Genomic DNA, 16,167 nt, shown 5'->3' on the forward strand with positions numbered 1-16,167 from the left:
AAAATAGGGCAAAATATATTCACTATTATTTCTAAAATATACTCTTTTAAGTAGCATCCAAACCAGAACACAGCACATGTTTACTTAGGAGAGTTCTTTAAATCTATTTTAGGAAGGAACTGAGCAGATAAGTGGCAGTACAGAATGAACAAAGCATGGACGAATGCAGAACACTTCTTTATTATAGCAACATATAAAACAACTATAACTTTAAAGTTCATAACCACACTCTACATCATGATCGATGGTGTTACTCAGCTCCCTCAGATTTGAGGGAATAGCTTGAGAAATTCTTAAAATATTCTAAAAATATTCCAAAAATAGCTTGTGAAATTCACCAACCTTCTTTATAAGGACGTGGGATTGAAATGCACATACATGTTTTTGCTAAGAGCACATACATTTCATTCTCCTCACTTTGTTCATAACCTCAGCATTGTCAGATACCCTCAGTGAGTTAACTCAAAGCCTTTTATTATGGAAAGAACTGGCACAGTTATATTTGCCAGTGGCAACATCCTTAAATATTAATAACTGATAGGTCACGGACAGATTTTTGACCTAGTTCCTTTTTCTTTTAGAGCAAAAAGAACTTTTACCTCGGCATCCAGCCCAACCCCTAAAGACTGACAATATCCTTCGAGCTCCTTTGAAAGCACCCTAAACAGCCATTTCCATTTTAATAGTTGGATGTGGATTGTACCCTTCAATCTGAAAGTCTTCAGCTTTGAAGTCATCAATTTTCTCAACTTTTCGAAGAATCTTGAGCTTTGGGAAAGGTCTGGGTTCTCGCTGAAGCTAAAAACAAAATAAGACCATTATTTTGCCATAATTGTACAACCTGTTGTAATTGCTTATGTCCATGAAACAAGTACACAGGATGTAATCAACAAAGTTTTATTTTACAGGAGTATGATCCTGTCGATACCTTGCTGTAGGTTATGTAACATGATTGGAGCGCAACCAGCTGTTTTCTTGCACAGATCAAGAGTGAAGGGTATTTTGTGACATTACACAGCATCAGGAGCCTGGTGCCTCATCAGGTGTTAAGTTCTTATAATCACTCTTGGCAAATTTATTAAAGACAGGAACACAGTCAATCTGTGTTCTACGTTTACTTGAATTCCACAATCCCTAACCCATCTGTCCCTGGCAGAAAGAAGGAAAGATGACATGCATGGACAGTGAACAGAAAGGGATGAAAGCCAGGATTCCTGGGATGAACAGACAGTGGCAATTAGGATGTGAAGACAGGTCACAACCTATTACTATGTCTAAAAACGACCGGAACAGAGAGCCAGAGAGAATAAGCCTGAAGTCACCTCCACTCAGGAGCAGCCAAACTCCCTCAAAGGAGTAACTTTTAAAACCTGGATCTAACCAGGAAAGGGCTAAAAAGTTTCTGGTTCTGAGTTTTTTTCCTTAAGGCTCATGAAGCAGATAAACTTTACATTTTTATTGCCATTTCAAATCAATTGTTGGCTGCTATAACTTAGGGATTTCAACAGACTTTTGAAGTTTGGACCTAAATATTGTACTTAATGTAAAATTAACAAAAAATATTTATGGCCAGGGCGGTGGCTTATGCCTGTAATTCCAGAACTTTTGGAGGCTGAGGCAGGCGGATCACCTGAAGTCAGGAGTTTGAGACCAGCCTGGCCAACATGACGAAACCCCATCTCTACTAATAATACAAAAATTAGCTGGGTGTGGTGGCATGTGCCTGTAATCCCAGCTACCTGGGAGGCTGAGGCAGAAGAATTGCTTGAACCCGGGAGGCGGAGGTTGCAGTGAGCTGAGATCGCACCATGGCACACTCCAGCCTGGCCGACAGAGAAAGACTCCGTCTCAAAAAAAAAAAAAAAAAAAAAAAAAAAAAAAGGAAAAACATTTGCACTTCAATTCTCCTTCAAGTTAAAATGAGTTAAAATGCCCCCTTTTGGACAATCCCCTGGCTTGAATGTGGCTCTTCCCTCTCTGGTACTGGTGCTTAGTACCTCACAGCACCTGACATGTTAAGTGCCCATGGTTGCTGAGGCAGATGCCTGCCTTGTCCTGCCCACCTGCCCACCACTTCTCCCTAAACTGAAGCCCTACATTTGGAGCAGTCATCTTTATCTTGGACACAGCATTGAGCAGATGCCTGTTCCACAATCAACCTTTTATCAAGAGAAGGTACCAAACCCAAAAGTATAACATCTACTTCTTACCTGAATTTTCAGTGGCTCGATGTGATTCAGGTAAATATGTGCATCTCCCAAAGTGTGTATAAAGTCACCTGGCTATAAACCCGGGGGAGAAAGCAGAACAGTATGTTCGTTTCAATTCTTTAAAACATCATTTAAAAACATTAGAATATGCAGACACCGCAAGCCTTTTTTAAAAAAATAATTTAGTGTAGCTTTTCCATTTTTTTGTAGCAACAGCATCTTGTTATGTTGCCCAGGCTGGTATTGAACTCCAGACCTCAAGCAATTGCTCCTGTCTCAGTCTCCCAAAGTGCTGGGATTACAGGCATGAGCCACCATACCCAACCTCAGCATAGCTTTTGAGAAAATCCATAGAAGCTGTATCACAAACAACCTGTATAGATCTGTTAGTGCATATACCACAGGGCCAGAAAACCTTCCAGAAAAGGAAGGTTTCAAAGTAAAAGCTGGTTCATGTCTTACTTACACATATCAAATTTAAAAGCTAATCAGAGACTAAACTCTCTGCAATTTGTTTTCCCATATTAAAGAACTGAAGAGCTCAGTGTGGTAGGCTGGCAAGTCACCCTTCCCGAGACAGCCCACCTTCAGGCCCGTGATGTGTGCAATCATGTATGTGAGCAGGGCGTAGCTGGCGATGTTGAAAGGCACACCGAGGCCCATGTCTCCCGATCTCTGGTACAGCTGGCAGGACAGCTCACTGTTCACCACATAGAACTGGCAGAGGGCATGGCATGGAGGCAGCGCCATCAGAGGAAGATCTGAGGAACCAGCAGAGGAAGATAAGGAGGGGTGGTGGTTTGAAAGACCACAGCTAAAGGCAAAGTAAAACAGGAGAGAAACAGAAGCCAACTCATATGGTGGAGACCAGGAGAGAGAGCCACTGGGCTGCAGTGATGTCCATAACCCACAGCCCCTGCAGTGATAGCACGGCGCTGAGGGAGACTATCCATCGGTGCAAGGTTTCTGCAGGTGTCCATTTACGGCTGAAGCAATGCTCTTCCATCAGAGCTGAAGGGATCTGGGCTACCTCGTGGCACCAAATTACAAATACAGCAGGAATAATTCTGTTTGCCGCAGGAATAATTCTGTTTGCCACAGGAAACTGGTGCTTCTGGTACACCCTCCTATATTAAAAGTCTCTATTACATGGCCAGGCACAGTGGCTCATGCCTGAAATCCCAACACTGGGACGCCAGGGTGGGCAGATCACTTGAGGCCAACTTGAGTTCGAGACTAGCCTGGCCAACATAGTGAAACCCCATCTCTGCTAAAAATACAAAAATTCGCATGCCTGTGGTCCCAGCTCTGGGGCTGAGGAATGGGGAACTCACTTGAACCTGGGAGGTGGAGGTTGCCATGAGCGGAGATCACACCACTGCACTCCAGCCTGGGCAACAGAGTGAGACTGTGTCTCAAAAAAAAAAAAAAAAAGTCTCTATTACAGATGCAAGTATTCCACTCTAAGTACTTATGATATCCTGATAGAGTTTTGTTGTTGTTGTTGTTGTTTTTAAATATTCAGGGTCTTCACTCTGTTGCCCAGGCTGGAGTGCAGTGGCGTGATCATGACTCACTACAGCCTCAAATTCCTGGGTTCAACTGATCCTCTCGCCTTGGCCTCTGGAGTTGTTGGAATTACAGGTGTGAGCCACCACACCTGGCTCTACACCCTGGTAGAGTTGAATTTTACAATATAATTGTTAAAAATGTTAGTGAGGTGGCAGCAAGCTGGAACTTCATCTGCTTCCATTTAAAATGTTAACATCTTACATGTAGTTTCTAGGCAATTTAAAGCCCTTTTTGGCGTAAGAATGAGTATAAATACACAAATTAAGATCATCTGGTTGGGAGGCTGAGGCAGGCAAATCATCTGAGGTCAGGAGTTCAAGACCAGCCTGACCAACAGGGTGAAACCCCGTCTCTACTAAAAATACAAAATTAGCCGGGCATGGTGGCACATGCCTGTAATCCCAGCTACTTGGGAGGCTGAGGCAGGAGAATCACTCGAACCCAGGAGGCAGAGGTTACAGTGAGCCAAGATCACGCTGTTGCATTCCAGCCTGGGCGACAGCAAAACTCTGTCTCAAAAAAAAAAAAAAAAAAAAAAAAAAAATCCTCTGGGCCCAACCTCATGATCTGAAGGTGAAAGTGCAGCAAAATGTGACTTGCCCAAGGTCACACAATCAACCATGTGGCTGGGGGAAGTTCCCAGGGTCCTGCCTCCCTCAGGTGCCTCTGCACAAAACCAGATTGCTTCCCTCTAAGAGTATGGTTAGTATAAATGAAGACGACGGGGTTCTTTCAACCTCTTGGATTCCAAGCGCACATGATGATTCTTCTGTCATCAGGGTTGGTTTTGATGGTGTCAATCACTCTTTGCAGTTGGTCAACTCCCTGTCCTGAATAATCTGTAGAATTGTCAAAAAGAGAGGACAGGTACATACATTAATCACACATGTCATGAGATGGCCTTAGAGGTCATCTATTACAGTCTCTTACCCAGGGTCCCCCCTTGACCCATGGCTACAAGATATCTGGTGCATCCTGCAAAGTTTGCAGATCTCGGTGGGTTGAGTTCAAGGCCCTGTCTGACTCCTGGCTCTATCCTCTGGAGCCCTAACAGTCTTTTTCCTCTTCTACACAGTCCTTTGAATATTTGGTCTGTCATGGAGTCACCTCCTCCTGTTCCCCCCATAGCTAACCCTTTCCAATCTCAACAATCTTAGTTTCTTCCAGTGCTCCTCGCAAACTTAGGCTTTAAACCCATCAGCGATTCTTGTCACAATTTCACTGACAAAATCTACTTTATCCTTGTCTCACAGACAGTATTGTATCTTATGTAGAATATAGTATTCCATATACTTTCCAACTAACAGAGGACCATGGATTCCTTTCTATCACCTCAGCAGCATGTTTCCGACACTTCCACCTAAAATTACTTTAGAGTTTAGCAGCTCAACACACGACTGACTTGGAAACATCAGGAAACCTCTATAATGATTACACCACCTTGTACTTTGCTCCCATTTCTGGTCTCTGGATTTTAATCCCTTTCCTTCCTTCTGAGATGGAATTGGAAGCTGAGAAGTGATTTGTTAACTGAAGTGCAGAGCTTCATAATCTCCTTTGGTTAAATTTCTACCTATTAGTGTCAGACTATATTCTGGTTCAGTAGTTCTCAAAATTTTGGGAGGAAAGTCCTCTCATGGTCACTGTTCCGAAAAAGGTAACATCAAAGATTTTAAAAAGATGAACCTTGGTAGTGTAGTTCTGTAACTTGATTGTAGTGGTTACAAGAGTCTACACGTGCTAAAATTGCAAATACACACATACACAAGTGCACGTAAAACTAGCAAAATCTGACAACTCTGAGGAATGCACCAATGTGAATGTATACAGGATGTTACCCAAGATATTATCACTGGGGGAAACTGGGTAGAGAGTCCAGGGAAACTTTCTGTGCATTAAAAAAAAAAAAAAAAAAATTCCTGTGAATCTGTAAAACAAAATTAAAAACAAAAAGGGACAAACTTTCCTACTAAAATCCAACAGCTAAGCATTCATACCACTGTAAACCAAGACCATAATTTTATTAGGCCTTTTAAGCGACAAGAAATAATTGAATACTAGGCAGGATTTAAAGCATCATTAAGCCAGGGGACTGGCCTCACATCCTAAGGACACCCTACAACTGAGGTGCAGGCAACGACCTGCAGAACACTTACCTGCACAAGTAACTTGGCCCACGCAGCAACTTTTTTCATTGTGATAAAGTACACGTAATATTAAACTTGCCATTTTTGTGTGCAATTCAGAAGCATTAAGCACATTCCTGACGTTGGGCAACCATCACCATCACCCATCTCCCAAACTTTTTCATCATCCCTTACAAAACCTCTGTGCCCATTAAACATGAACTCCCCATTCCTCCCTGTTCCCCAGTCCCTGGAAACTAGCATTCCACTTTCTGCCTTTAAGAACTTGCCTATTCTAGGTCCACACAGCATTTTTAAACTTCCTGAAGTTGCTAACATTTAACAGATCTCATGATCGCACATAAAATATAGATTTTAGGCTTTTATTGAAGAATTCTGACATCACCAGGCCCAAACTCCTCCAGGTGGCTGGAGGTGAAATGTGACTGTCCCCTTAGATGAGACACCTGCTCTCCAGGTTGCTGGTCTCTGCCCAGCTAGTAAATTGCACACACAAACCCCGCATTCCAAGGTGGCATCTGCTTTTCCTAGGGACAGGTGGGAGGGGCTGGGCTCTGTGACATCCAGCAAGAGGTGACACCAGCAGTGACAGGAAAGTGGAAGCCCAGGAGTGAGATGTTTCATTGTTTCTCCACCTCTGCAGAGCTGGGAGTGGAGTGTGACCCTGGCACTGCGCTTCACAGCAGCGCCACCTACAGCACGCTGTGGCTCAGCCTCGAAAGGGAGATTAAAGCCACAACAAAGCAATGGGGGCATTTTGTCCCTTGTCCCACCGATGAACTTCCCATTCCCCAACACGAACACCAACCATGCAGCTATCTGCCGATGACACAGTATGGAAAGTGCCAAGCGCCCAGTAAGTGCCAATCATCTGAGTGACCTACAAAGAGACTTAGACCCCCACACATTAATAATGGGAGACTTTAACACCCCACTGTCAACATTAGACAGATCGACGAGACAGAAAGTTAACAAGGATACCCAGGAATTGAACTCAGCTCTGCACCAAGCGGACCTAATAGACATCTGCAGAACTCTCCACCCCTAATCAACAGAATATACATTTTTTTCAGCACCACACCACACCTATTCCAAAATTGACCACATACTTGGAAGTAAAGCTCTCCTCAGCAAATGTAAAAGAACACAAATTATAACAAACTATCTCTCAGACCACAGTGCAATCAAACTAGAACTCAGAACTAAGAAACTCACTCAAAACCGCTCAACTACATGGAAACTGAACAACCTGCTCCTGAATGACTACTGGGTACATAACGAAATGAAGGCAGAAATAAAGATGTTCTTTGAAACCAACAAGAACAGAGACACAACATACCAGAATCTCTGGGACACATTCAAAGCAGTGTGTAGAGGAAATTTATAGCACTAAATGCCCACAAGAGAAAGCAGGAAAGATCCAAAATTGACACCCTAACATCACAATTAAACGAACTAGAAAAGCAAGAGCAAACACATACAAAAGCTAGCAGAAGGCACGAAATAACTAAAATCAGAGCAGAACTGAAGGAAATAGAGACACAAAAAACCCTTCAAAAAATTAATGAATCCAGGAGCTGGTTTTTTGAAAGGATCAACAAAATTTATAGACCGCTAGCAAGACTAATAAAGAAAAAGAGAAGAATCAAATAGACGCAATAAAAAATGATAAAGGGGATATCACCACCGATCCCACAGAAATACAAACTACCATCAGAGATTACTACAAACACCTCTACGCAAATAAACTAGAAAATCTAGAAGAAATGGATAAATTCCTTGACACATACACTCTCCCAAGACTAAACCAGGAAGAAGTTGAATCTCTGAATAGACCAATAACAGGAGCTGAAATTGTGGCAATAATCAATAGTTTACCAACCAAAAAAAGTCCAGGACCAGATGGATTCACAGCCGAATTCTACCAGAGGTACAAGAAGGAACTGGTACCATTCCTTCTGAAACTATTCCAATCAATAGAAAAAGAGGGAATCCTCCCTAACTCATTTTATGAAGCCAGCATCATTCTGATACCAAAGCCGGGCAGAGACACAACAAAAAAAGAGAATTTTAGACCAATATCCTTGATGAACATTGATGCAAAAATCCTCAATAAAATACTGGCAAAACGAATCCAGCAGCACATCAAAAAGCTTATCCCCCATGATCATGTGGGCTTCATCCCTGGGATGCAAGGCTGGTTCAATATATGCAAATCAATAAATGTAATCCAGCATATAAACAGATCCAAAGACAAAAACCACATGATTATCTCAATAGATGCAGAAAAGGCCTTTGACAAAATTCAACACATCATGCTAAAAACTCTCAATAAATTAGGTATTGATGGGACGTATTTCAAAATAATAAGAGCTATCTATGACAAACCCAAAGCCAATATCATACTGAATGGGCAAAAACTGGAAGCATTCCCTTTGAAAACTGGCACAAGACAGGGATGCCCTCTCTCACCACTCCTATTCAACACAGTGTTGGAAGTTCTGGCCAGGGCAATTAGGCAGGAGAAGGAAATAAAGGGTATTCAATTAGGAAAAGAGGAAGTCAAATTGTCCCTGTTTGCAGACGACATGATTGTATATCTAGAAAACCCCATTGTCTCAGCCCAAAATCTCCTTAAGCTGACAAGCAACTTCAGCAAAGTCTCAGGATACAAAATCAATGTACAAAAATCACAAGCATTCTTATACACCAATAACAGACAGCCAAATCATGAGTGAACTCCCATTCACAATTGCTTCAAAGAGAATAAAATACCTAGGAATCCACCTTAAAAGGGATGTGAAGGACCTCTTCAAGAACTACAAACCACTGCTCAATGAAATAAAAGAGGATACAAACAAATGGAAGAACATTCCATGCTCATGGGTAGGAAGAATCAATATCGTGAAAATGGCCATACTGCCCAAGGTAATTTATAGATTCAATGCCATCCCCATCAAGCTACCAATGACTTTCTTCACAGAATTGGAAAAAACTACTTTAAAGTTCATATGGAACCAAAAAAGAGCCCACATCGCCAAGTCAATCCTAAGCCAAAAGAACAAAGCTGGAGGCATCACACTACCTGACTTCAAACTATACTACAAGGCTACAGTAACCAAAACAGCATGGTACTGGTACCAAAACAGACATATAGATCAATGGAACAGAACAGAGCCCTCAGAAATAACGCCGCATATCTACAACTATCTGATCTTTGACAAACCTGAGAAAAACAAGCAATGGGGAAAGGATTCCCTATTTAATAAATGGTGCTGAGAAAACTGGCTAGCCATATGTAAAAAGCTGAAACTGGATCCCTTCCTTACACCTTATACAAAAATCAATTCAAGATGGATTAAAGACTTAAACGTTAGACCTAAAACCATAAAAACCCTAGAAGAAAACCTAGGCATTACCATTCAGGACATAGGCATGGGCAAGGACTTCATGTCTAAAACACCAAAAGCAATGGCAACAAAAGCCAAAATTGACAAATGGGATCTAATTAAACTAAAGAGCTTCTGCACAGCAAAAGAAACTACCATCAGAGCGAACAGGCAACCCACAAAATGGGAGAAAATTTTCGCAACCTACTCATCTGACAAAGGGCTAATATCCAGAATCTACAATGAACTCAAACAAATTTACAAGAAAAAAACAAACAACCCCATCAAAAAGTGGGCGAAGGACATGAACAGACACTTCTCAGAAGACATGTATGCAGCCAAAAAACACATGAAAAAATGCTCACCATCACTGGCCATCAGAGAAATGCAAATCAAAACCACAATGAGATACCATCTCACACCAGTTAGAATGGCAATCATTAAAAAGTCAGGAAACAACAGGTGCTGCAGAGGATGTGGAGAAATAGGAACACTTTTACACTGTTGGTGGGACTGTAAACTAGTTCAACCATTGTGGAAGTCAGTGTGGCGATTCCTCAGGGACCTAGAACTAGAAATACCATTTGACCCAGCCATCCCATTACTGGGTATATACCCAAAGGACTATTAAATCATGCTGCTATAAAGACACATGCACACGTATGTTTATTGTGGCACTATTCACAATAGCAAAGACTTGGAACCAACCCAAATGTCCAACAATGATAGACTGGATTAAGAAAATGTGGCACATATACACCATGGAATACTATGCAGCCATAAAAAATGATGAGTTCATGTCCTTTGTAGGGACGTGGATGAAATTGGAAATCATCATTCTCAGTAAACTATCGCAAGAACAAAAAACCAAACACCGCATATTCTCACTCATAGGTGGGAATTGAACAACGAGAACATATGGACACAGGAAGGGGAACATCACACTCTGGGGACTGTTGTGGGGTGGGAGGATGGGGGAGGGATAGCATTGGGAGATATACCTGATGCTAGATGACGAGTTAGTGGGTGCAGCACACCAGCATGGCACATGTATACATATGTAACTAACCTGCACATTGTGCACATGTACCCTAAAACTTAAAAGTATAATAATTAAAAAAAAAAGTGTGAAACGGCCTTCATGAGGCTTAATTGTGGCTTAACCTGGCACCACCCCTCACAAGGTCAAAGCTATACATCAGCTCCTGTGACATTGACTCATCCCCCAGACTTTATCTAAAACAACGGAGCAAACACGTGCTAGGAAGGGCACTCGGGAAATGGAAGGCATTGTTCTATCTCCTCACCCGATTCCATATCTCTGTATTCTGCCCCAAAATGCCTCCACTGGAAGCCATAAACTGGGCCCAAGTCCCCTTCTTCTCTGGTGGAGAATCCCAGGCTGTCCAAAAAGTCTCGAGATCCATTGGCATCCCAGATTTTCACTCCCTTGGAAGACAGCTCTTTAGCATTTGTGGATCCCTGGAAGAGATGGGGAGAGCAGAGCAGGCATCCAGGTAAATCCTAAGCCATCTCAGTTGATCCCCCCGAGACACCACTTACAAGGGCCTCTGGCCCCTGCTGACTTGCTAGGAGGTGGGCACTTGACACCACCCATATGGAACCCATCCTTTTTTTTGTTTTTTGAGAGTTTCGCTCTTGTTGCCCAGGCTGGAGTGCAATGGCGCGATCGTGGCTCACGGCACCCTCCACCTCCCGGGTTCAAGCGATTCCCCTGCCTCAGCCTCCCGAGTAGCTGGGATTACAGGCATGCGCCACTACACCCAGCTAATTTTGTATTTTTAGTAGAGACAGCGCTTCTCCATGTTGGTCAGGCTGGCCTCGAACTCCTGACCTCAGGTGATCTGCCCGCTTCGGCCTCCCGAAGTGCTGGGATTACAGGCGTGAGCCACCACACCCAGCTACCCATCCTATCTTTAAGTAGGCTCGTCCCAGCCCAGATTCCTGAGGGCTTTAGGACAGTCTGATCCCTTCTTTGGAACCACCCTCCCAGATCTTTTCTTCCATTCCCCTGAACTAAGCTTTTTAGGCTAAACACCTCCAAGTGCTTTTAAGTATTCCACCGATCTGACAGTTTTATGTTTCTTAATGAAATGTGTTGTCTACATGTAATACCCCAAAATGAATTTAATGCCTACATGCAATCTGTTCAATGTATCTTCTACCTGGCATACAGGATATTCCTAATGATCAGACTAATCAGTATTTTACAGTGCAGGTACATCAACTCCTGTATTTGATTGAGTCACCAATGGAGTAACTCCAACTATCAAGGTGAGTCTGACATTCCTGGCAAGGATTCCTTAGAATCCTGAATTGAAGCATTAAGTTGAAACAGGGGAATGCATTTTATTTCTGAGTATCTTGCTTCCTCCCTTTCTATTGTTGAGTTTGTCCCGATTTTCTTTGATTGAGAAAGAATCAAAGAAATTTCCAACAAATCAAAGAAATTTCTCAGATTGAGAAATTTCCAACAAATCATTTCTCAATCTTTTACATATTGCTTCAAAAGTCTCTCCTTTTCATCCATTCAGACCAGGCTCTAGCCAGTTTAAGAATGTTGTCTTCTGAGTTTTCTGATGATATGTTTCAAATCCAAGGCTCATTGTTAGTCAAGATAGGCCAATACAGAACAAAATACCCCAAGAATACAGAGCTAAGGCAGACCTGGGGCTGGATCCAAATTGAAGCCCTTTCTAAAATGGGATAAGAGGGCTTGGGTCTGGCTTGCCCCAAGACCATACAAGCCATACCAAGTGCTCTATAGAAGGGATCCCAGCTTCTAGCATGGCCCAGACCTGAGCCCAGACCTCAGCCACCTTCCAAAAAGCGCTGGTCAGAACATCGCTGGTTCTAGACCAGGACACAGAACACAGAGAAGCTTGGTCTGGGCTGCTGCCTGTCTTCACAGCACTCTGGCCCCGGCCTGAGGTACCTACTCAGCCCTCTGGAAGGGGTTCACCTTGTTACTGAAGAGACTCTTCTAGAATTTATATGAACATGGGAACACAGGTGGTATCTACATTTAGTGATCAATATATGTTGACTCCTACTATGTGGCAGGCTGTGTTTGAGGCCCTGGCGATACAACAGTGAACACGAGAAACAAATCCTCTGCCCTCATAAAGCTTACAGCACATTTCACTTTTACTACCTGCTGTCCCCCTTCTAACAGGGGAAGGGAAAGGCTGACATACATCAGATGGTGATGTTCGTCTATGGAGAAAAACCAAGGAGGTTGGGGGAGAGTCACAGTTTTAAATCAGGAGGTCTAGGAAGGCTTGCCCGAGTGGAGTGGAGTAGAGACTCAAAGGAAGAAGCCAAGTGTGGGGGAAGAAGGTTCCAGGGAGTGGGGATGTCCCGGTGTGCTCAAAAACTCACAAGAACAGCAGGGCTGGTGCAGAGAGCAGCAGCTAAGGTCAGAGCTGAAAAAGGGACCCCATAAGGACCGTGGCTCTTACTGAGTGAAATGGAGCCACTAAGGGCTTGAGGGTGAGGAATGATATGCTTTGACCTTTGGTGGTGTCTTTTTTTGTTTTTGAGATGGGTTCTCCGTCTGTCGCCCAGGCTGGAGTACAGTGCCACGATCTCAGCTCACTACAACCTCCACCTCGTGAGCAATTCTCATGCCTCAGCCTCCTGAGTAGCTGGGATTACAGACGTGCACCAGCACACCTGGCTAATTTTTTGTGTTATTAGTAGAGACTGGGGTGTCGCCGTGTTGGCCAGGCTGGTCTCAAATTCCTAACCTCAGGTGATCTGACTCAGCCTCCCAAAGTGGTGGGATTACAGGCATGAGCCACCACACCTGGCCGCTTTGAGTTTTGAAAGGATCTCACTGGCTGCTGTGTTGAGAACAGACTACTGACTTCCAATAGCAGCGACTTCTTTACCTTGATAAACCACAGCAACTCCTCCAAAACACCCTTCCAGAACACACGTTTGGTTGTCAGCAGAGGAAATTCATCTGAAAAACAATTTGCCATACGGTTTCAAGATGGGAAGACAGATCATGCCATCCAACTTTCTTCAGGGAAGAAAACTGCCTTGGGACGTGAGGCCCTGGAGCATCCAGAAAGCCTAGACTCCCGCAAAGTGGGCCAGAGATCACGGTGGAGCTCCCAGGCTGCAAGTCACATCAGTGGCCCAATTCAGGCTGAGACAGCACTTCTGTGCCCCGGTGACCAGTGGACACAGGAATTCCACACAGTGGGATGGTGGCGAGGGCAGGGATGAACGTGTGGAAAAAGGGAGGAGCTATCATCCACTGCCCACTCGTGCTAATCCTGTCACAAAGGTGTGAAGACAACACCAAGCATGTGTCCCAGGAACAAAAAGGGAGGCATCAGAAGTGTCGAGCCACAGAGAAATCAAAGTGTAAAAACTTATCTTTAAATGCAGTCCTCGTTCATCCCACACTCTCTTGTGGTATAGTTTATATTCAGACAACAGAGACATTTTTGCAAGCGCCTGCTTTTATCAGAATTGCCTACTAAGCATTATTTTCTCCATTTTTAACATATAGGGAAGCTACATGAGAAGTAACTTGCTCAATGTCTAAGCAGAAAGGTGGGTTAAAAATGAGGTCTATGGCTCATCAAAGGCCCCTGGGCTTGGAGCTGCAGAAAAGTGGATCCCTCTCAGACAAAACTCCCCAAGCTGTCCCACGCCAATCAGCCACAGCAGCTGGTATGTATTCGTCTCTAGAAGGGTCCGTGGGCTGGAGGGCTTTTCCGCTAACTACAGTGAATCTGCTTCACCACGAATGGGTTTCCCCATTCAAAACCACCTCCACCCCTGTGTCAAGGCTGCGCTCCATTTATCTGAGAGGTCAAGGTCAGCCCCTGGCTTACACACCTTCGAGTCCCCTCCCCCACGCAGCGGGCGCAGGATCCAGGACGACAGGACGGTGTGACGTTAGGGAGGGCCAACGGCTGCCTAACGTCCTGTGCCCACCCCGCCCCGCCCCACTGTCCGCTGAAAGCCTGGCGCCAATAACCCGCGAGACATTTTTTGCCTGGGGTGCTCCTGTCTGAAAGGAAAGAGGAAAGGACGAATAAGAACTTATACTCGAACTCCCGAATTTCTCTTTTCAAGGTTTAAGAGGAAAGCTGGTTCGTGGGGATTGGATGGGAGGCCACCAGGAAACCAAGTTCCCGCGCCAGCTTCAGTGCTCTCCTCTTCCCGCCGCCTTTGCCCCGCCCACATCATTTTCGCTCCAGTTTTTGAAAACTCTGCAAAGCGGAATGGTCAACAGGGGAAAAAGGAGGAGGGGCCAAAGCCAGGACTTTCAGACCAGCGCGCGGTCAAGCCCAGGCAGCTCTCCCTAACTCTCCAGCACAGGGCAAACGCTGCCCGATCACGCCCGCCTTAGGGGCCACGGCATCACTGGGGTGACTGCGAGCCCCGGCCGTGGAGCCGCTGGGACGCGGCTTACCTCCCGGCTGTCGCTCCTGTGTGTGTTACCCTGCGCCAGTCACGTCCCTAATGGGACCCTCAGTTTCGGCGTCTGTAAGGCGAGGAGGACGATGCGTCCCCTCCCTCGCAGGATTGAGGTTAGGACTAAACGGGGTCCGCAGCGCCCGGCAGCTTCCGAGCGCTCTCCCCAGCCGCGCCTCCCTCCTTCCCGCCACCGGTCCCGCAGGGTCACCTCTCAGGCTGTAGCGCGCCTGCATGCCGAATACCGACAGGGTGCCGGTGCCCGTGCGGTCGTCCTTCCTGACGCCGCAGCGGAGGATGTGTTCGATCTGCCCCAGGTACTGCAGCTCCCCGTGCGGCTGACGCGGCTCGGCGTCCCGCTCCTGTGCGGCGGGCGGCAAGGGCCGGCGCGGCAGCTCCGAGCCGGCCACAGGCATGGCGCGGCGGGCGGCGGGACACAGGCAGGCGAAGTGGCGCGGCGAGCGGCGGGACTGAGGCAGGCGAAGTGGCGCAGTGGTAGGACCCCTTCCGCGCGCCTTTTCCCGCGGCGGTCCCGCGCTCCGCCTCTTCCTGCTCGGCGGGGTCGCAGCGGCCCCAGCTCTAGAGAGCGTGCGCCAGGGGGAAACGCAGGAGCCACGGGTGGGGCACAGAACGGAGCCCAGGGCAACAGCTGAAAGTCTTAGGAAACCCGGGAACCTGGATGCAGGTGCGGTGGCTGGGAAGGACTGCTCCCTTTGGGAACCGTCTGGTCGACCGCGCCTTCTCTAAGCCAGCAGCACAGTTCCCACGTTTTCCTGCGGTCTTATCAACAAAACTGCTGTTTGAGATCTGTTTCCTACAACTAATAAGTGATTTGCATTTCCATTTCTTCTTTCTCACTGAAGGCAACCGAAGCAAGTGGTATAATGCAGCTTTTCTACTTGATTAAAAACCGCCAGGGCGCTGGACGCGGTAGCTCACGCCTGTAATCCTAGTACTTTGGGGGGCCGAGGCTGGTGGATCACCTGAGGTCAGGAGTTCAAGACCAGCCTGGACAACATGGTGAAACCCCCGTCTCTACTAAAAATACAAAAATTAGCTGGGCGTGGTGGCTACTTGGGAGGCTGAGGCAGAAGAATTGCTTGAACCTGGGAGGCAGAGGTTGCAGTAAGCCAAGATCCGACCATTGTACTCCAGCCTGGGCGACAGAGCAAGACTGTCTCCAAAAAAAAAGACCGCCAGGGCTTTTCCAAGGTTTTTTGTTTGAGCCCTGGCGGTCTTTTTTTTTTTGAGACAGAGTGTTGCTCTCTCACCCAGGCTGGAGTGCAGTAGCGTGATCTCGGCTCACTGCAATCTCCGCCTCCTGGGTTCAAGCCATTCTCCTGCCTCAGCCTCTCGCGTAGCTGGGACTACAGGCGCACGCCACCACGC

At 45.7% G+C, this 16,167-nt stretch overlaps 1 protein-coding gene across 1 annotated transcript; it reads right to left on the reverse strand.

Moving 5' to 3' along the window:
* Window positions 1-158: 158 nt before the first annotated feature.
* TYMS (thymidylate synthetase) lies at window positions 159-15,488 on the reverse strand. Its single transcript, XM_031003588.3, has 7 exons — window positions 14,990-15,488; window positions 13,233-13,306; window positions 10,626-10,800; window positions 4,520-4,621; window positions 2,796-2,971; window positions 2,211-2,282; window positions 159-798 (listed from the first exon to the last, which is right to left on the reverse strand). The coding sequence occupies exons 1-7, from the start codon at window positions 15,192-15,194 to the stop codon at window positions 661-663; spliced, it is 942 nt and encodes a 313-aa protein (XP_030859448.1). The 5' UTR covers window positions 15,195-15,488; the 3' UTR covers window positions 159-660.
* Window positions 15,489-16,167: the final 679 nt, after the last annotated feature.

The sequence above is a fragment of the Gorilla gorilla genome, chromosome 17 (genome assembly GCF_029281585.2).
Source record: "Gorilla gorilla gorilla isolate KB3781 chromosome 17, NHGRI_mGorGor1-v2.1_pri, whole genome shotgun sequence".
Taxonomy (NCBI): Eukaryota; Metazoa; Chordata; class Mammalia; order Primates; family Hominidae; genus Gorilla; species Gorilla gorilla.

Coding starts and splice junctions, on each gene's coding strand:
- TYMS (XM_031003588.3), bottom strand. CDS start 15,194: ATGCCTGTGGCCGGCTCGGAGCTGCCGCGCCGGCCCTTGCCGCCCGCC. Junction 13,307..14,989: donor GGCGCGCTACAGCCTGAGAG/GTGACCCTGCGG, acceptor ATTGTTTTTCAG/ATGAATTTCCTCTGCTGACA. Junction 2,283..2,795: donor CACACATCACGGGCCTGAAG/GTGGGCTGTCTC, acceptor CCGGGTTTATAG/CCAGGTGACTTTATACACAC.